We start from the raw sequence: 21,843 nt of genomic DNA, 5'->3' as shown, positions 1-21,843 counted from the left end.
GTGAAATACAGTACACACATAAGTGACAAAACAAAATCTGCAGCAATATACTGTTAAGACTACAAAGCTATTGATTCAGAAGAAAAAAGTCTGTAAATTCAGACCTATCTGGATATTTAATCATTCTGCATTCCATCAATTCTACCCCACACCAACTGAAAAAGGGTAAGATAAGACAACTTGACACCCCCCCCTTAGGTTTCATCCACCCCCTACACTAAGGAGAAAACAGCTTTGTCTTATTCCTTGCAACTCTGATGAACAGAAGAAGCTATTTTCTGCTTGCAAAATAACGTGTGAACTGTGATTACAAACTGTACTATAAAACTTAGGGGTAAGAGTCCAAATAAGGAGGCATGAGAGAACTCTACAGTTGTACAGCTTTTGATTTATATTTTTCCAAACATTGCTCATTAAACACTTTTGGGGGGTGATTCACGTATTTGATATATATTTTTTAATTATCATTTGTGCTGCAGAGACTGTAAATATTAAGATACACCAGCCAAATTGTTCCAACTTAAATTTAAAAAATTCAAACCACCATGCGGGTTTTGGTAAGCCAGCACAAGCTGCTATTTGATGTCTTGGATCCCACAGCACGTGAGAGCCCAAAGGGCAGAAACAGCCACACAACTTTTACATCACTTTTCCAATAAGCAGTCCAAGAGAATCAGACCAAGTGGGGAGGGAATTTATTTACATAAGGTCTCTCAGAGGTCAACTTCTGCTGAAACATCTGGGCTTTCTTGCATGTTAGATCATTCACCTTGATGATTAATAAAGGATCTTTATCCCTACTAACAAAGAAGAATCTGTTTTAATATGAAAATTTTTAGGTCTATTAGGTCTAAAAGCATGAATTAACAGAGACCACTAAACTAGAACAAGACTTCAACCCAATGCTGACATATTTTAGAAGGAGGTACATCAGATCGCTATGGTTAATTAATCCAAGACATAATAGAGCTCAAGCAATCTGATAAACATTAGCATGTTCTCATGAAGAACTGAGACATTTCTGAAAGTACTAGCTGCTTTGATACTATTGACTAAGAAAATAAGTAGTGTAGGATAACTTCTAGAGCAGCAAATATGCCAAAGAAACAGCTTCCTTGACCGCTAAGAATGAAAGCTAGCAAGTGAATTAGATGATTCAGGTAAACAAAATACACTGGTTACATGGGTTTCTGCAACAGCTTTATGAAATGGACCCTCTTACAAATATATATATCTAAGGCCCTCTGTATGGATGTGAATTTTTCATTACTTTCACCACATTTACCAGAAAAACACAAAAAATACATTGCAAAATCATCAAAAGAAGTAGTCAGCAATGTATCCAACACTGACAAGCAGTTCTCAAGAGTAGAAATGGCAGAGTAAGTTAGAGGAGAACTTCAGTGGTACATTCCCAAAGCACTACTACTACAAAGAAGGTAATAACTAGTAGTATATTGAAGAGAATGTAACACAGAAACAGCTGTAGCAGTAATTATGGACTAAAGAGGTCCCTTTATGCTCTCTTCTTCAAAGACTACAAGAATTAAGTAGTCCAAAAAACCTACCAATAAGACAGACTTGCTTTCTTACACTTTCAAGAGGGCTGTAATCTATGAGGATAATAAATTCTCTTATCCTGCTACAGGGTAACGCTGATCATTCAATGCATTTGTATTTCAATAGTACTTGGAAGCATCAATTTCAGTGCACGTATATACAGACCTTCTCTGTTAAAACACAATCTGCTTCTGATTTTTCATCAGATAGGAGCATGTCGTTATCACAGGTAGAATTGCTCTCAGTCTCCTGAAGAAATTCTGGAAGTTTCTCCTGTTGTCTGAAACACATGTTCTTTTGTACATTATTTCCTTTTAATTCTCGCATTTTTAAAGAAGTAGTTTTGTTGGTGTGAAAGTGAACAGCTGACAGAATGAACCCATACACCCCACAGAATAACTTAGGTACCCCATCTTGAACAACAGCTGTCACAGCATCCCATCCCAGATAAACACGGTCTGGTTAAAAGACCATGCTCCAGTTCTCTGCTAGATACGAGGCAGTTTGAGAAAGTAATTCAAAATAATATGAACAGAGGTAACACGTAGCTAACAGAAACTATTGGCAGTTCCCTGATTAACAGCCACTGGTCCAAGGCTAGAGTCTTCTCCATGTTTTTGCCAATACTTACCCTTGGGTATCTAAAGGTCATCAGATGAAGTGGTGCTCAGTATGGAAAAATATCCCCTTAGAAAGGAAGTTAGAGGAAATACAGATACCTGTTTCCAAAAGGACAAATGCTCTCTACATCTTTTGTGACAGCAGTCTTTGCCTGGGTTTCTTCTGAAGGTTCAGCCATTGCAGAGAGAACAGATGGAACAGAAAATTTCTTCTACGTAAGAAAAAAAACATGTTTAATTCACATTGTTCTCTATATACCAGTGAGTATCAGTCTGCACCTCCAGAATAGATGAGTTCAGGCTAATTTCTGGGCTCTGCTAAGCTTAGTTAATCTGTAACTCTATACACAGAGCACATTTAGCAGAGTTGGTCTTAATTTGCAATGAAAGGGCTGAGCTTGATCTCTTGGAACAAATGCAACACAAAAGCATTCTGTAACGACTATATATGTATACAGAATATAACTATGTATAAACATTTATATATATTAAAATATAGTATATGTACCACATGTTTGTTTTTTATGTGTCTAAAATCTTATGTATTTGGTAGGACACAGAGTTGGCTAAAGCGTTGGCACAGTTCTGCCTAGACTTTCTCATTCCCCTCCTCCAAAGGAGGAGCATAAAGGCTTTTAAATCTCCCCCCAAATATCAGTTTTATTATAATAAGATCCAGATACTCTTAATTTTTCTGAAAAACAGAACTGTCATAGCAATTGGAGGTGTTCAAGACTGGAGGTGTTCAAGGCCAAGTTGGATGGGGCCCCTGGGCAGTTCTAGTATTAAATGCAGAGGTTGGTGGCCCTGCCCACATCAGGGAGTTGGATGACCCTTAAGGTCCCTTCCAACCCAAGCCATTCTATGATCCAATTACCTAAGGGAGAAAAAAAAAACAAACACAGAGGACAAGTCCTGTCGTTTTTATGACAAAACAGATTCTCTCCCTGTTCGCATCCCACTTTCTAAGCATGCCCTTCCTTTCTTATTTTTCCTAAAAGTCTACTAGTAGCTCTTGTTAGAGATAGAATACTTAGTACTGTGAACAAGTACACAAATGAGGAACAACAGTCCTTCTGAACTTAGGTCACTTCCATCTCCATGATTTTTGAAGATTAAGATAATTTGAAAGTGCTTAGAAGAGGATTACTTATCCAGCATACAAAATTCTGCATTGTTTTACATTTAAATATCAAGTGCAAAAATTTCACTACTACTACTTAGTTAAGTACATAGAATTAAGTTGCTTCTGTTAGATAATTTAGGTCAGTTTCAAGACTGAGAACTCACACTGGGCTTTTGAAACTCCTTTTCAAATGTCAAGGTAAAATTACATGTTTTAAATATATATATATTTTTCTTAAAGCAGCACAATATTAAAATTAGTCAATGTCAGCACAAAGACATGTTATGCAAGAATACCCAATTGAAAACGTTCTGTCAATCACAAAACTGTAAGTAACTAAAAAAGAAGAGTAAGACTGAAGAGCTGACCTAGACGGTGGAAACACTACGTAAATTTATCTACAGTAAGTAGCATTTTACCCTCAACTTCTGATCAAAATTCCCCAAAAACTTAATGCTGGCTCAGAGATAACAGTGTCTACATATTCAAAACAGCAATATCTCACTATCTCAGGGAACATCATTTTAGGTTAGAACTGTAAACAGTCTTGGAAACTCTCAGAACTCAAAACGGTTAGCTCCAAGAAGATATGGAATCATAGAATATCCCAAGATGGAACGGACCAATAAGGATCAACAAGTCCAACTCCTGGCTTCACACAGGACTACTCCCCTCCCAAAAAAAAAAAACCACAACAGACCATAATCAGACCATTATGTCTATACACCTCTTTTTTTTCTTTCTAATGAAATGATGATTAAACAGATTTTGAATCTATGAACACCATCCCAAACAGATAGCTCTGCAAGCTTAACAACTTATGACTGAATTTCTTATGTATTGTATTTCTATTAAAAGGATAGAATTATTATGTCCAGAATTTAGCAAGGGCTGTCTGCACAAATCTTCTGTTTGTTTTACTTAAGAGGGAATAATAGCCTGACCTGAAAGGAGTAGATTTCTGCTTATTGCCTTATTTATTAAGTAAGTTTTTAATTGCTTTTAAACATGCTAATTGGAGATAAGAGATATACACACTGCACATGCTGAGTATGTATTATTAACAAGAGAACGTGCTCATATTAATGAGTTTTGCAAGAAGGTAGGAAACATTGGCAAGGAAATCACATATCTTGTTTAAGAAGCTTTCAGAATGAAAATGGCTCAAATGGGTCTACAGCTGCACCTTGCACATGACTGTGTAGACATATCACGTGAGCGAGCTATCAGATGCTCAGTGGTCCCTGAAATCAAGAGAAGGCTGTGGGATGATATCCGAGGAACCAGACTTAAACAAATGAGCATACACACACACACACACCCTATGAAAGTAATACAAATCCAATTACAATTGAAATATCACTGTTTATTCTTACACAATTGTAACACTGTGTAAGAATTGACTTATAATTCGTGTTTAAGGAAAATGTCTTTTCTCCTTCTTGATTAAACTTTTTTTTTTTTTGCCATACCTTTTGAGGGCTTGTGGAAACTGACAGGCTTTGCAAATCTCTCTGCAAGGCTTCATTTTCAATTTGCATAGCTTTAACCACGGCTGAAACGGAGAGTTCAGAGTCTTTTTCACACTCATTCTTTCGAGCTGCTGAAAGCGGTCTTTCTGGTCGACTTAATGGTCCTGCCATGAAAAAGAACAAAGGAATATCCATTTGTACAGACAAACAAGTATGGAATATTTCAACAGCATTCATCTGAAACATCCTGTTGCTAGCACAGGGCTACATTAACGAATCAGTAACCAACTAAAGCAAGGCTAAATTGCTCTAATTTGTTTTTACATTAGGATTCCAGGTCACATCTACCCTAAACAACAGCTGAAACTGTATGACAAGAGAAGCAAAACTGAAAAGTGAGAAATGGGATTTTTATGCTTTAAAAATGTAGTTGCTTTGTTCAGATATTTAATGGGAATGCTTTGCAACAGTTAATTGAAATAGAAATATATATGATTTCAGCACACCAACATTTCTCAATGCAACTTGAGTATTCAGCTATTCTGGAGGAATCCCAAGATTCTTCTGGTAAAATCAAGAGAGTCAGACATTGCTTCTTGCAACATAAAATAAGTGACCTTATGAACTTGTGCCCATCTCCCCAAACAAGACAGAAAAACAGAAACATCACAGCCTGGAAAGAAAGTTTAAAGGAGAGGAGACATAAAAAAAAAAAAATCTAAAAGCATCAACTTTGGCTGTGGAAAAATTCTGTTCCTTTCCTTCTATAAACGCATTGTGTTCAAAACTTTCAACTAAGCATGAATTCCTGATATTAAGACACACTTCTGCTAATACCATAGAGAATAGATATCCATCAGAGAAGCAGAAAATAGAGCAAACACAAGGACCAAAAAGTGAGGAGAAAGTCTTAGGATATAGAAGCAAAAAGAGAAGGAAATTAACAGAGACACAGCACAGACTCAAGTGTGCAAGCTCTGGATTTTTCTCACAACTCTACTTAAGTCAGAACCCTTGAAGTGCTAAAAAAAAAATTAAAGAAAGGTAAAGAAGTCTCATAATGACAGATGAAATTACACCTGAATCAGCTTGAAAAACAAAATCACGAACACTTTCTTTATTGACATATATTCATATTTCTTACTATAGCAAATTCTTTCCTGCCTATCTTGCTGCAAGGACTCAGCAGAGAGCGGTCGATTGATTTTATTTTTTACCACAACTGGTCTGACAGGAATGTACGTTTCAGCATTATCTTTTCTTTTGGCTGAGAGAACTCGCACTGGCTTCAACTCTGTAAAATAAGGAAACAGAAAATCAACTTCAGAGATCTTCAAAAGTAGTGAGACAGGAAGAATTATTGGACCTTAAATGCTCAAGTTTTGCCACTTTAATTATGCTGGCATTGGTAAAGTGATAACCTCCATCCTCCCTCCCTTTTATTGATGCAGTTCTATGTTCTATTCATAAGCATAGCCCAACCGACTTAGCAGTGAAATGTATCACTATAAGGTAGGTCCTAATATAGATATATTGGACCAATATATCTTGACGGGGCCAGGTATTTTCAAACATTGATGACAAGAAGAGCAAAAATAAACAAGAAACCCTGAGTCACCCATTAATATAGTTGTACCAGAATTATTCCTGAAGCATAGACTAAAAGTAAATGGTCATTTAGTTCATAGGAGTATTTGTCTGCTCTTACTTCTGGGGTGGGGGGATAATAAGCCATGTACTCATGTTCTCACTGCCATTACACCCCTTATTCTTCTGCCTCTCCCTATATACACACTGCTTATTTCTATAAGAATACTCCTTTACTCAATTGATTCAAAGAGTGTTTCTCTTAAGTTGAGCAATTAAGTATGGATGAAGGGAAAAACAAAAAGAACAAAACGTACCTGAAATGAGTGGGGAGGTAATTTTGAGAAATACTGAGCATAGGTAAAGAGATCATACTTTAGTGCCTTACAAATACTACACTTACCTGGAACAACAGAATCATCTTAAGACAGGGCAAGCACCTGATGCGTGGCTATTACTAACAGGACAGATGAAGAAAGCAGCAGCTGTGGTAACCTTAACCTCACTGTGATATAATGCCAGAAATAAAAACAGAACCTTTGTCCGATGTTGTTTCTCTGAGACAACCCAAAGGAGTTTCAGAAGGAAAGTCAATCTGAGAAAAGGATGTCAGATAGAAATGAAGAGATATTACAAAGAAAATGAATGAAGACAGAAGTTAGACACCAGCACAAGTTTTAGGTGGCATTGCTAAAGAGCTATTTTTCTGCTACAGTAGAAAACAAGTATTTGTGCTAACAAGAATAAAAACCCATCAAGTGAAACAATGGGAGCTAATGAGGATGCAATAGAAGATATGAATTTCTGAGTGGGAAACAATGATTTTTAATCAGTGGAAAACGTAGCTGAGAAGAACTGAAATAGTACAGGGTAAAGCCCATCCCTACAGTGTCCTGAAAGTAGCACAAAGAAGCAAAGCACAAAGTAGTCATACAGATATTACTAACCCAGAAACACTCTGGCTTTGGAGTAGCAGCCCACATATGATGATTCTGTTGTATGCACTGCTAGCACTTGAAAACAAACAGAAACTTTCCCAAACAATACCCAGAATTCATTTGCAGAAGTGTTGGGTCTAGTGCTGTATAGGTTCAGACTGGGTGATTTAGTCATTCACTGTTGTTTATGTGGTTACATCAAAGCTGGACCTAAAGCCTGGCAGCCAGACAGTCAGCACTGTTGTGCTTCTGCCTTCTGTATCAGAAGCAAGCATTTATCTGTCAAAACCAGTTAAACCTTCCTGCATATTACTTTCAATACAATATAGATACCAGTTTAATGGTGGTTATTTTTTTCCTATCTCACACCTGAAACCTGCATACCTGGGGCCTATCAGAGGGGTTGAAGCTTGTTACTAAATTCTTGAGGGAAAAGCTAGCCCAGGAAGCTGAAGCCTCAGCTGAAAGCTGATGTAGCTGTCAACACTGAGAAGCTGTTTGTGCCTACAGCCTCAGTTGTCTTTCCTCTAGCAAACAGCATAGCAAATCCCAGCATACAGCTCCCTTGGGTATAACAGTATCCCTAATGGATCAGAACAAATAACCAGCTGTGGTTAAGATCTTGTCTCTGACAGCAGTGAGCAGCAGATGCACAGGGAAAAATATGAAATATACAGTGCATTCTTCACAAGGCTGAAGTTTGCATTTAATTCAAAGCATAATTAACTTACTAGGTAGTTATTTGTAACATCTACTAATCAAGCCATGAGTGTATTTGGCCTTCTAAACATTCCACGGCAATATTTTTTGTATTTATTTATACATTAAAAAGGACAAATTATACAATGTCTATCCATGTATACAAACTGGATGTTGCACCTATGATTTTAATTATTCAGGCTGACACAGACCCTGGGACTACAAGAAGGTTGTCCCTTATAACTATTAAATTCCAAATATACTTCAAGAAGAATTATTTATATAAGGACACGCAGTAAAAGGATTGCCCCAGTCAGAAGCCTACCCAAAGACAATAACACAAACTTGGTTTTCTCTTTGTGTTATCCAAGGAAGGAGGTGATTAGGATGCACAATTATTAAAAAGCAAGGACTTTATCCTCGTATGACAGCTTTCCAGCACATAACTGTGGACACTGGTACTGTGAATTATGGTACAGATTTGTAGTGATTCTCTTAGAAGCAACACTCTCAAAGATGTATTAGAGAACTTTAATAATGTACAACAGAGGCTTACTACTTTGATCCTGCTTGTACTCCAATGCAGTAAGGGTACCAGAAACCAGGCTAGAGCGTCTTCCAGCATCCTGACATTCAGAAGCTTCCTTCTGCAATGATCTACTGCTCTGCAACTGAAGGCTTCCAAAGCTTGTAATTGTTTCTTCTGTAAGAGATGGTTCTGAAAACACTTCCTCTTCAACAAAGTCATAATCCTCACTAGAAGAATCTTCTTCCATCTTTTCCTCTTCTACACTGAGTTGCAAGCTGCTTTTCAGTTTCTGACACAATTCAGACAAACAGATCTGTCAGGAAAACTCAAATATTTATTTTAAAATAAACCAGTGTGACTGCCTTTTCCTTTAAGAGGTGAGATGGAGCTAAAAATACTCCGATTCCCATGTTATATTTTTACTTCCCTAGTGAGGACATTTAAAGAAAAAACATCCTACGTCTCCTGTGTTCTTTCTCATTAGAGTCCCTGCAGGAAAATCCTATAGGCCAAGAAATTTAGGAACAAGTTACAAACATGAGGTAAATAACTGAAAGGCCAAGAGCATATATTTTTCTAGTTTTACACAGATAAATAAAAATACAACTTTTGGCTTGATATTTCAAGACTAGCAGCAATCCAGATTTTTCAGATGTCTTCCCCAGATTGTGAAACTAATGCAATGTTCCAGTAATGTGCCTTCACTACTAAGGCTAATGGCACTCTTGGTTGCATCAGGCTAAATATCACCAGCAGGTCAAGAGAGGGGATTCTTCCCCTGTACTGAGTGTTGGTGAGGCTATGTCTAGTTCTTACCCCCCTCCCCTCCCCCCCCCAGTACAGGAGAGACTGGACATACTGGAGAGAGTCCAAGCGTGGAGATGAAAGGACTCGAGTACCTCTCCCATCAGGAGAGGTTGAGAGTTGGGACTATTCACTTAGGAGAAGAGAAGATTCAAGGGTATTTTCTCAGTGTCTATAAATATTTAAAGGAAGGTGCAAAGAGTGCCTGGCAATAGAATCTCTTATTTTTTATTTTGCGTTTATCTGTTAATATCAGGAAACATTTCCTTACTATGGAGGTGATGGAGTCCTGACACAGGCTACCCAGGGGCTATGGGGTCCCTTCCCTGGAGATGTTCCAGAGCTGCCTGGATGTGGGCATGGGCATCCTGCTCTGGGCAGCCCTGCTGGGCAGGGATTGGAGCAGAGGGACCCCAACGTCCCCTCCACCATCAACTGTTCTGTGATTTTGCAAAGGTAACTTTTTTTTTTTTTTAAACATAATTTAATGTATGGTAATACTCCTGTAGACATCTATACTTGAAGAGCAAAAAAAAAAAAAAAAAAAACAGTAGAAAAGACAGTCCAATTAATTTAATTAGACCTATCGTAACAGGATTTTTTGCAAAAATTCAACTATTAATTAACTACTGAATAAACTGCCCAGCATCGCTCAGCAAATGCCACAAATAGCACAAAAGATGCTGGAGAGCCTTTCATTTTTATGACTGCTAAAGGAAAAGATCTTGTCTATCCTAAATGCATTTTTTTCTACCTTTGCTGATACAACTTTGAGAGAAGCAAGCAAACTGCATGAGTAAAACAAAAACTCAGAGCTATCTTAGATACAAATGAACTGTGACAGTGTACATTTAGTCTGTAATGAAAGCTGCACACTGCCCTCCTGTTACAGATTAGACTTGTTAGGAAAACCAGGTTGACGGAAACATACTACAAAGAGAAGGCAAATTCAAGTTCAAGAAAGGGTCTATGAGCAACCTGAAGCTTAATACTGAGCATGTCTTAATGACAGGCAAGGCTAATATTTCTATTTGACAGGGAATTTTATAAGCTTTCTTTTAAGTTTAAAACATCACAGCAGCTGCATGTAAGACAGTTCAGAGAATAAACTTCAGCTTCAGGAAAACCAAACATACTTCCAGCTGGGATACAAAAAAAAGTGGGCTTTTGTTTCAAAATTAAATTTAAAAGCTTGTTACTTACACATAAATAATTATAAAAATCTCTCACCGAAAGCAAGTTACAGCTTTGCAGAGTGGCAAATAAAATCATAAACTCAAAAGCAATACAGGAAAGGTAGAAATGCAGAATTTTGGAGGTAGTCTGCTTTTCTATCATTCCATTCGAACACAAAGACATGGAATGCACATACACTCCACCAGTGCATTAAGACTATATGTGCATGTCTAACTTAAAGGTAAAGGTTTAAAAACACAGAAAAACCATAAGTCATGTCTACTGAGAGACTCATAAGCTTTTACAACGTGACCTGCTCTATTCACATCTTCTGTTATAGGAGCTTTGATGTCCCAGTTCATAATGTTAACTCTCACTTCTTAAATATTGTGTTACTTCCCATTCCAAATATAGTCAGCTTAGCAATCTCTGTACTGAAAACTCATCTTTCCACGACAGCATGTGCTGGACCAGAGCACACAGTGAGGAAAGGCAAAGGGGTAGCAGAAGGAGAAGGCAGTCACAGTGGTATTGGATTTATCTGTTTGTTAATTAAGATGATAGTTGATTTAGTACAAGCAACTTAACCAGTAAAAATAATTCATGGGATACATCAAAATGAAAGCTGATACTGAACCTCTGAAAATGCAAGCTAGGAAAATGCACCTAAAGTTCATCTGATGTTAACTATACAAAAGCTACCAAGTAGTGATGTCATTCATAGATTAGGAAGTTGCAGGGTCTTTCCCCCCTGCTATAAAAAGAATAGTTACAATATGTGCTAGAACAAAAAATAGTAATGAAATAGAAGGCTGAATTGCCAAACAGTGTAGTCAATATAGTAATAACTCTTGATGGAAAAAAAATGTATTGATTATCTCAAAACTTTATTCTGACGTCAGTAAGGTAAAGTTATGACATAAAACAATTTCACCTTGACTGTTCAAAAACTAAGCTACAAAGAAAACAAATTATTTAAATTCCTCTAATCTGGCAGAAGAGTGAAGTCCATGTGGACAAACATTAAGTAAACTGACAGACTCATTGGTTCTGTTCAATAGAAACAGTCTGCCTCTATAAATTAGGCCTTAACAGGTTAGTGTTGCTGAGTGAGAATAGATTTTCAAGCATCTTTACTTTTTCTTCTCATTTTCTCCTTCATGTCACGCTTCCAACATGAAAAAAGAAGTTGTGAACTTAGTATAAGTAATATATGCTGGATTTGAATGCTCTAGTCAATACTGATACTTGTCCCCATTCACATTTTAATTGACTGACAAAAGCATGAACAACAGAGGGCATCCGCTAATCGTACCTGGGAGTAATGGAGAGGATCATCACTATTTCTCTCCATGCTCATGCTTTCATAAGGTTCAAAATCCTCAGAGTACTCAAGAGGAGGTTTAACGCAGAGTTTGGTCCCTCTTTCTGTTTTAATCTCCACAGCTTTCTGTTAAAACAGGCAAAAATCATTTATTTTTTCTTGCTGGTCAGCAGTACTATAATCAATAAACATCTTTAGATAATATCTAGATCAATCTTTTCCTCAGCTGTTCCATGGAGGAGGTCATATCCAGCACAAGTCATATGTATGGCACCAGAGTAGGGAAAAAAAGATAGGAAAAAGAACATACCAATCAACAAAGCAGCTACAGTTAAATCTCTTGAAGCACAGGAATATAAAGAAGTATTTGCAGAATAGTCTCATGGGGAAGGCACTGAAATTTACTCAGGAAACTGGCACACTTGGGTGCCTCTCCGAAATACCTCCATACCAATGGAGAACAAACACACGGGGAACAAACAAGAGGAGGTACAAGTCTGTGTCATAAGAAATAGTTCAAAGACGCATTACTTCAAGCTGTTTCTTACCTGAAGCCATCCTTTGCGCTGTATTTTTCTTGGTGTAGTCTGAGTACTGTGCTCTTGCAATTCACTTGCTTTTAGCTGGGATGCTGTTCCAGAATACAAAGGCAAGAATTAGAAGACAGAAGAGAGAAATACAATATTTAAAGATACATATAATTATTTTTCTCCCTCAGATGAGGAAAAAGGGAATGTTTCTGATACAAGAACAGGAATAACAACTAGAAAGGCATTCCACTCCAAACACTGCCTAGTTTTGTACTAGTGGTAAGAGTTCTGATTCTCTATGGTGATTACTACTATTGTGTGTTCAAGAGTGTAAATTAGTTAAAGCTACATAAACAACTTGTAAAGCCCCACATTCATTGATATGAAAGTACTGAAGTATGTTCTAGCATAGATATGCATATCTTTCTGATTCCTACCTGGGTAGAGAGTAAGGAGTCCACAGAAACTGAAGGCAGACTTTGATAAACAAGGTCCTGGTGAACAGTAGATGTTATACTGAGTTTACAAAGGACGTTTGAGTATTTACTTTCAAATTAAGGAAACAAGTTATTGGCAGATTAAATAGGATGTACGACACATTTAACATACTGTGCAGAGAAGTAATCTTTGTGTACTAGTCAGACTAGGGAAAATGATTAATTTTCTAAAGGCAACAAAGAGTGTCATAACCTAGGTGAAAATTCTATGTGTGGTCAAGAAGAACAAGAGTCCTTGCACTGGAAATGGTCCCAATAAAGCAGTGGGTTTTTCAGAAGATACTTTGACTAAGACACAGAGACCTACATCCTGCAGGTCACATCAACATCCCCAAGAGAGCAAGGACAAAATCAACATTCTCAATACCATCCTAAATAAAGGCATCTCATTTCCTATGTCCAAGACAGATTTACAGCTTCCATTTCTTTTCAGTGAAGAAAAATAGCTGATGCAAAACCTTTCTTCTTTAAGCCATAATTTAATGGTCATCTTAAGCCAGCAGGAACTTGTACAACCAATAAAAGAAGCAGTCTTCCTACCAAGGTCATAGAACCAAGGAAAGATTTACATTGAAAAGGACCTCTGGAGGTCACTTAGTGCAACTTCAATACAAAGCAGGGCTTACTTCAAAATTATATCAGTTGGCTCATCCCAGCCTCCAATGTCATGCTTTCTTTGGAATGCTGGACAACCCCTACATGCATCTATGCAGTGAACAGCTCAAAAAACTTGCTAACAGCAAATTTTAACTGAGGAAAAATACAGACAAATGATTGCCTTTAATTGTAGTTTCTTACACTTTCTGGTTCCCTGTCATTTCTAGTAGAAGCACAATTGAGAAAGCTGCCAGAGGGTAAGGCCATTCTTAGGGCAACAGTGCAGGCTTACGTCAACTTAGGGCGACAGTAAAACTAGAGTGAGAGAACGTACTTGTTCTATTGCCTCAGCCCAAAGTATCTTTCTCATTCCCAGTGGCATGAAATAGGACAAAGAACAGAGGGAAAAGGTGATGGACCATTCTAGGGAGGAAATAAGATAATTGATACTTGGGCAAAATATCCCTTTTGACTACAGCTCCCATTACTCCATTGGGCTACTCCTAAGTAACTCCAAGAATGCCTTACAGCCATCAGCAAAGACTGATATGGGGCTCTTCAGGCACCAAGGGTGACCAGTCCTAGAAGTACAATGCTAAAAGCATGTCTGACTCAGTCACTGCTTCAGGACAAAAACGGAAAGATGTTTAGTTTTCATCCCTAAGCAATTCATCTTTTCTCAGCAACTGTCCAGAAGGTCAATCGTGTATGATACAAGTGTCTGTAAGAAAAGGGATGTGGTAAGACTCATGCCACCTCAGAGTTAGACAACTTTTCTATTTTGTGATGGATTCCTGTGACTACATTTCTGTAAGTCATTAAAAACAGTAGTTCAATTCCCAAGCAGCAGATGATGCAACTGAGCCACCTCAGTTGCCTCTGTGGCAAACATCCATTCTGTACAAAAACATTCTTCCCAAAAGATGGATGGCATGTGAATACTATTACCTGTTTCAACACACAAAATAGGTCCAGTGTTGTCATTCTCTAGCAGGAGTACGTTTGGAAATACAAGCTGACAGTGTGTATTCCAGCAGCCAACAACTTAATTGTACGTCATTAAAACATTAGGAAGAGATCCCAGACTACCCTTAAGCCACATCATTTTTATTATATTGACGTTCACTGGAAGGACATAGTTGTTGTGCAAGTGTATCTGGGTTATATATCCAAATCAATGACAGCATACCTGGAGAGCAGCTTCAATATCATATCAATTCACTTATCAAGCCTAAGCTTAAAAGGTGTGTCAACCACTATCATTAATTATTTTGTGGGAATACAAAGATGAATAAGGACAGTTTCAGGAAGCATAAAAGGCCCCTTCTGTACTACTAGGTATCACACATTCTTAATTTTTTTAGAGAAGACTAATTGGAAAGATGGATGCTTTAGAATAAACAATGCAATAACGCTCATGAGAGATAGATAGGGAAAAAAAATTCAGTACTGTACCTTAGCCAAAAATCATTTTGGTGAGTAAAATAACATTCAATCACTGAGAAGAAATGCTTAAAAATGAAACAGACTACAGAATTGCTAAGATACTACCCTAGGACAAGAATTCTACATAGATCACAGACACCTGTTCTGGACTGTGGTGGTAAAATGAAATTGAAGAAGAAAATGACAGGATGATGATTTAGTTGGTGTCTTTCTTTGTCACTACACATGCTTAAGATAAGAACACCTGGTGGCTGTTAAACAGCAGAACCGGTTGTTTTTGAGACAGTGGCTTTACCTCTTTAAGTTGGCAGAGTTGAAAAAAGGCTGCCATAATGCCTTTAAAAAAAACACCACAGTACATCAGGTCCTTCTGACAAGATCAGTATTCTACCTGAACTGAATCAAGGGACAACAAGCTAACACAAAAAAATTCTTTAGTTAAGCTTAGAGGAGAGGTAATCTCTCCTGACAGAGAATTGTTACAATTGCCAGCACAGTATATGGACCAAAAACTCAGATATTTGTCTATACATACTTTGGATACCTAAAAGCATATCTCCCTAATTTGGACAGAAGCACTCAGTTTACTTTTTTTCCCCAGTATTCAGGAACATGGAGTATTTGCACCATTACACTCAACTAAGGCAGGACACGTGCTGAGCTTGTTCCCCATCTCGATGTTGTGTGACTTGCAGGAAATCATGTAACAGACAGCTAAATCCGATCTCAGCATTAAAACAAATAGTACCCAGTGTAAAAGGGAGAGTGGGAAAACTAAAAAGCCCCTGAAAGAGATTGGAGTATGGATACTGGATGAAGTTAGCTTTCAGTATTGCTGAGATTAGTAAGCTTTCAATCAGAAATTCTCACATTATTTTTACGTTTGTCTTCATTCTCAAGCAAAAATTAAAGCTCAGACACTGTTTACATAGCAACAAATTTAAAAGATATACTCTATGAGATAGGTTATATTAATATGAGGATAAACTGCTTTACACTGGGATTTACTGAAATCATTTATTTTCATTAAACTAAATGAATTAGAAGGCCACTAAGCTCACTCTATAATTTTACACATGCAAAATTACACCTACTACTGTACTGCACTTTGACAGAAAGACTTAACTGGAACTAAAATACACATTTCAAGAAAAGCCAGCTAATCACTAGCAGATGACAAATTTTCTTTACTTCAAATATTTAAATAAAGATTACCTGACTTTTAAAGAAGACTACAATAGTTTAAACAAAATTTAAGTCTGTAATTTGACTATAGTCTATTTAATCAAATACTATTTATCTTCGGGATGCTAGACAACATGGGAATCCATCAGCTCTTAGAGTCTGAGAACAGTGCTACGTATTAAAGGCATTACAATGGCAATTTCTAATTTTCTAGATAAAAGCAGGAAGGTGAGGGAACTAAGCATTGGAATTAGATAGAGATCAACTAAACAATTGATAGGGAGTTGCAGAGACTGTTTTGTAAGATACAACCAGCTTAGGAAGTACTCTGCTGCACAGCCTGGGAAGTAATTTCATTGATCAAATGACAGTTCTGATGAGTAAATATTTTAAATAGTTCTAGACTGCTGTCTCTGTATAGCTCACCATTTGTTGTGGAGGGCTGTGTCTCATTTTTGAAGCAACCAAATGAGTGGATTTTTCTGTGGTAGTTTCTCAGCTCCGAATTCGCTCCATTCATATACAGAGAAAACCCTTGCTCTAACTGCTCCAGTTTGATTTGCATAGGATCCTTTCTTTTCAAACATCTCAGTAGCCTAAAGTAGGAATAATAACAACTCAACCGTCTGCAGTACAAATACAGGTGAAGTTAGCAATAAACACAAAGACAGTGCGACAGAGTTAAAAGAAAAAAGTATTTCATAGCTCAAGTAGCAATTCAGGATACAACTTCCAGGATCTGTTCATGTTCTTCAATGCCTGTATGAGTACTGACACCCTGTGACTTAAGCTCAATCAAGTGTTCCCCTCCTAAGACTTCCACAAGATTGCTTATCATTCCACTTTTTTCCCCCCCATTTAGTATTCTATATGCTTAAATTTTCTTCTTGAGAACTTCTGAGAGTTTTGGTTAGAAATTTACAAACCTTAAAATAGTTGAGCTCCTCTCAAAACAGCAATAAAATAACCTGGGGCAGGAGTTTGAATCACAAGTTCTAGTTCTCACCTGCTTAGGTACTGTCTACACCTCCCTCCCAGTACATAACAAACACCACTGATAGCACAACACAATAGCCTGACACCTGAATGAAGGCTCCTTCTGAGGTCTCAAAGTTACCTCAGCTGTTTCAAACACATTAAGCCAGGTGTTGCAACACAGCAAACCAAATTTCACATTACAACCAAGTTTTTGAACAAACATTCACCACTGTTCATATTTGATACCATACGTTACAATTGGAAAGATTAACGTGGTGGAAGGGTGATACAGAAGTGTAACACCAAAGGGACCGGAGTAAATGGAATGGTGTTACAAAGGAAAAGTGCTCACATGTCCCTAAAGAGCTAGGTAGCAGGGAAAACTCCACAAGGGAGGAACCTCCAACCAGATATCCCTCCCCAGTGGCAGTCAGCCCTTAAATGAAGTTCAAGACAGGTGCAGCCAGGCTCCACCCCTTCTGGTCACACAGCTGAATGGCCTTCACCTGTGCTCCCAGGGCTGACCGAGTCCTTTCCCCAGTGCTTAATCAGGCTGTGACTCAACAGTTACCATACATATATCATGTACTCAATGAGAGTGGGAACAATGCTTACCGGTTTCTCTGCTGAAGTGCTACGATATATTCATCATGTTTTTCATCAAAGTTAGTCACCATGTCCTTAATATAAAGCTGAAAAGAATATAGAATTGTCACAGTGAAGTATATAAATTATTCACTATAGAATATTACTGGTTCAGCACCATCCATAGCCACGAATGCTCTAAGCTGAAAGAAGCTCCTCTTTCAACAGAATATAAAACAAATTATTTAACAAGTTTCCTGATGAACAGAGCATACATTGGTTGCTTTTCTCAAAATACCAGAATTAAAAGACAGATGCTACAGCGAGTTTTCAATCCAGGAAGTGACATTCCTTTGAAAGGGCCATGCCATTTGTCCTGCTCACAAAGAAGCAAATTGCTTCTGACAGGTTCTCAGCAACAGGAGGCAAAATATTTACAGGCCAATAGCCATATACAGAAAGAAGAGTTGAACTCACCCCACTGGTGAAAGGCCTCTCTGGTGACACAACACACCTCAGAAAGTAACAGAGGTCCAAGGAAAGCACTCTCTTCAGTAGCTGGGCCTTATATAAGCCAAGGGGGGGGGGGGGGGGAGGGTTCCACCCCTTCTGGTCACAGGTGCAAACCATCTGCCTGTGCTCCATGGGCAGCCTTCACCAGGTGCTCAATCACCAGTTCAAACTGGGACCTAACAGTTCCCTGATGCTATTCCTGTACTGGTACCATTTACAGGGTCAGTTAAATCTATGACTTATCCACTTTAGAGCCTGTATACATTTAAAAATGTATAAATTGAAGATTTTACTTGCTTGCCTTTTGGGAAATGTAAACATTTCCTACTGAGCATTCCAGAGTTGCTGCTACAAGTTGTGGTAGAGTGCACTCATATCATAGAATGGTTGGGGTTGGAAGGGACCTTTAAGATCTAGTTCCAACCTCCCTACTATAGGCAGGGACACCTCCCTCCAGACCAGGCTCCTCAAAGCCTCTCCCAGCCTAGCCTTGAATACCTCTCAGAATGGGGCATCCACAACATCTCAGGGGCAACCTCTAGACACTATTCCAGTGTCTCACCACCCTCAAAATAATTTCTTCCCAATATTCAATATACTGAGAAGTTTAAACTTATTGCTAAAACGTTTACTTCCTTATGAAAAAACTGAAACTTCGTACTTGGGTTCTTACCAATCACACCGTACCGCCGTTACAACACCGCACCCGCGCCTCCACCGAGGCAGAGCAACGTCGGAGCTGGGCAGCGGAACGGGGCCCGAGCCAGGGCCCAGCCGCCCACGTACTCGGTTTGGGCCCCGCCGCGCCCAGCGCCCGCGTAACCGGGCAACGCCAGGCCCGGCCGCGCTGCCACCGTCCTGTTTCTGCGTTGCCTTGGTTACGGTCGCAGATAATGACGTCACTTCCGGCGCGCCGCCACACGGTGCCGGAAGTGAGCGGCGCGGAGCATGGAGGCGCTGTGGGCGCTGCTGGACGAAGTGGCTCTGGAAGGCTTGGATGGCATCACTCTGGGAGCGTTGTGGCAGCGCCTGGCCGCCCGCACACCGCCCTTCCCGCTGCCGCTGGAGCCCGCCACGAGACAGCTGTTGTGGGCCGCGCTCAGCGCCCAGCCCGACCTCCGCTTCTACCTGCTACCGCGGGCGCGGCCGCCGCTCCGCCTGCACGACCGGTGAGCGGACCCCGCCCTGCCCCGCTCCCCTTCCCTCAGCCCCCTGGAGCTGCCCGGTGACGTGCCGGCCGCTCTCATTGCAGGTATGAGGAGATCGACCTCGAGACGGGGATACTGGAAACCAAGAGGGATCCTCTGCCGTTGGATGACATCTACCCTGTCCACATGATTTTGGATGATAAAGATGGCCTGCAGGGTTCCTGCCAGTATTTTAAAGAGAGAGTGGACATCACCGATCAGATAAGGAGGAAGGATTTGCAGCCTTGCTGTACCTACACAGAAGCTGTTGAAAAGTGAGTGAAATCCCAAAACCTGGCATTAAAGAATATTTAACTTAATTTTTGAATTGTGATCCTTTAACTTTGTTTTTGAAAAATTCTAAAAATGATGGTCTTGGGGGGAATGTAACTGATCTCTCTGTTTTTATGGATTTAAATTCCATACAAATATGAGGAATATAAGGAAGAACTTTGTTACTGTGAGGGTGACAGAGCACTGGAACTGCCCAGAAAGGTGGGGGAGTCTCCTTCCGTGGAGGTACTCAACCCTACCTGGACTTTTTCCTGTGTAGCCTACTGTAGGGAACCTGCTTTGGCAGGCAGTTGGACTTGATAACAATCACAAGTCCTTTCCAACCTCTATAATTCTGTAATAATCCTTTGTTCCTTTCCCTTCTGTTAGATGGGGAGAGAAGCTGGTCATCGTGGCTTCCCAGGACCAACGCTACAGAGCCCTGATAGGCTGGGAAGGGGATCCTGACTTAAAGCTCCCCGACTTCTCCTACTGCATCTTGGAGCGCCTGGGGCGTGCCAGGTGGCAAGGAGAGCTCCAGAGAGATCTTCACAGTGGGGCTTTCAAGTAATTTTATGTTTTGCTCTATAAGTTAAATTAAATTGAGTGAATTTCTACTGATAGCTTAAAAAATTTTGTATTCCTGTGTATTGTTTAAGCCCTTATCTGTACTGGTAGCACCTTATCCTTACTAATGGGAGTGTTTGATTCTTGGAGCCTCCTTTGTAATTTCGACCACAAGAATGACAGTGAGGCCCTGAAGTGAGTCCAAAGAAGGACAGCAGAACTGCAAGGTGTCTGGAGCTCAAGTCTTGTGGAGAGCAGCTGAGGGAATGGGATTGTTCCATCTGGAGAAAAGGAGATACAGGGAAGACATGATTGTTCTCTCCAGTTCCCAGAAAGGAGGTCATAGTGAAGTGGAGATAGGCCTGTTCTCCCAGGTAACAGCGATAGGATGAGAGGTGAAGCCTTAAGCTGTTCCAGGTGAGGTTCAGGTTGGATACTAGGAAAAAAATTTTCTCAGAAGGAGTGGTGAGACATTAACATAGGCTGCCCAGGGAAGTGGCAGCACTGAGGGACATGCTTAACAGACATAGCTAATCCTGGGTGTGGCTCTGGGCAGCCTGGTCTGGTGGTTGGTAACCCTACACATAGCAGGGGGGTTGAAACTAAATGATCATTGTGGTCCTTGTCAACCCAGGCCATTCTCTAGGGATAACTGTTTATGGCAGAATGGGTTGGAGTTGGACTTGGTGATCTTAGTTGTCTTTTCCAACCTTAATGATTCTTTGATTCTAGGTACTGGTCTCTTCCTTGAGTTTGTTATACGTCCTGATACTCTTTCATGGAATCAGAGATTCTCTGTTGGATCAGTAGACAGAGTTTGAAGGATTCCAATTCTCAGAGCTGAACAATGTAGAGAACAGGAAAAATTAAGCTACTAATAAAGCCTGATGCTTCTGCAACAGAAAAGAGTTTAAGGAAAAAAGCCAAAATCATCAGTCAGCGACCCAGCTTCTTTGCTTCAGTGACAGAATAGCTAGATAATACTTTAAGTTCTCTGTAGGGAAGATCAGAGATTGAGAGGTTGTTCCCTTCTATGAGTTGGGTATCCACAAATAGGGATCAGATCATTGCAGAGTGTTCCATATGACAAAAGGAATGTGTTTTTCATATATTGTATTCCAATGCTTGTTTTTTGCAGTTCAGAGGAAGGTTATAACAGTCATCTTTCTGTAGCGTTTTGCTAAGTGCTATGTTGTGCCTGTGTTTTACTTGTAATTTTACAAATATTGTAAAACACTGAGGTAAGTCATTTCCCTATTCTTGCTCTGGCACAACTGTAGGTCATGATGCATTAAACCGTATGCCTAAAATTCTTTTTTAACTTTTTTAACTCCAAATTAAGAGCTATTCTAAAAAGCTTTGTTTTAGGTGGCTTATTTATTATGACTTAGAATTTACAGCAATGTGTTCAATTCTCTTTCCTTGGGGTCTGCATATTATTCTCCTATCATTCTCATCTATAATTCTGAAACAACAACAATGGAAAAAATGAACCTGATCCCCAAGTGGTCTCCTGTTGTATGGCCACTCTTTTTCCTGGTCACTGAATGAAGCACAAGCTTTTAGAGAAAGTGATATAAAATGCATTGTACAGTCAATCAATTTCACAAGTTAAATTTTGTTACTTCCTAATTTTGTGATTGTCGCATT

General features: G+C 39.2%; 2 protein-coding genes across 6 annotated transcripts in view; one reads left to right on the top strand and one right to left on the bottom strand.

The window, feature by feature from the left end:
- KATNIP (katanin interacting protein) overlaps nt 1-19,040 on the bottom strand; it is a 56,100-nt gene extending 37,060 nt beyond the window's left edge. For 2 of the 4 annotated variants that reach the window (XM_031595195.2, XM_031595198.2), the window contains exons 1-10: nt 18,840-19,040; nt 17,684-17,760; nt 16,517-16,686; nt 12,384-12,466; nt 11,827-11,961; nt 8,559-8,820; nt 5,923-6,072; nt 4,779-4,942; nt 2,280-2,392; nt 1,726-1,840 (exon numbers count right to left, since the gene is read on the bottom strand). In XM_031595195.2, the coding sequence (XP_031451055.2) occupies nt 1,726-1,840; nt 2,280-2,392; nt 4,779-4,942; nt 5,923-6,072; nt 8,559-8,820; nt 11,827-11,961; nt 12,384-12,466; nt 16,517-16,686; nt 17,684-17,745 (1,254 nt within the window). In that variant the 5' untranslated portion in view covers nt 17,746-17,760; nt 18,840-19,040. Of the gene's footprint in view, nt 1-1,725; nt 1,841-2,279; nt 2,393-4,778; nt 4,943-5,922; nt 6,073-8,558; nt 8,821-11,826; nt 11,962-12,383; nt 12,467-16,516; nt 16,687-17,683; nt 17,761-18,130; nt 18,200-18,827 lie in introns of those variants that run through there. The other 2 variants (XM_031595197.2, XM_031595196.2) reach the window with 2 other exon arrangements.
- Nucleotides 19,041-19,086: 46 nt separating this feature from the next.
- The window catches only part of GTF3C1 (general transcription factor IIIC subunit 1), a 39,868-nt gene continuing 37,111 nt past the window's right edge, over nt 19,087-21,843 (top strand). For both annotated transcript variants that reach the window (XM_090151451.1, XM_031595200.2), the window contains exons 1-3: nt 19,087-19,335; nt 19,419-19,628; nt 20,017-20,193. In XM_090151451.1, the coding sequence (XP_090007577.1) occupies nt 19,115-19,335; nt 19,419-19,628; nt 20,017-20,193 (608 nt within the window). In that variant the 5' untranslated portion in view covers nt 19,087-19,114. The remainder of the gene's footprint in view (nt 19,336-19,418; nt 19,629-20,016; nt 20,194-21,843) is intronic.

Source organism: Phasianus colchicus, chromosome 16 (genome assembly GCF_987193195.1).
Source record: "Phasianus colchicus chromosome 16, bPhaCol1.hap1.1, whole genome shotgun sequence".
Classification (NCBI taxonomy): domain Eukaryota; kingdom Metazoa; phylum Chordata; class Aves; order Galliformes; family Phasianidae; genus Phasianus; species Phasianus colchicus.
The sequence above is the reverse complement of the archived record's forward strand: the minus strand, read 5'-3'. Positions and strand labels throughout refer to the sequence as shown.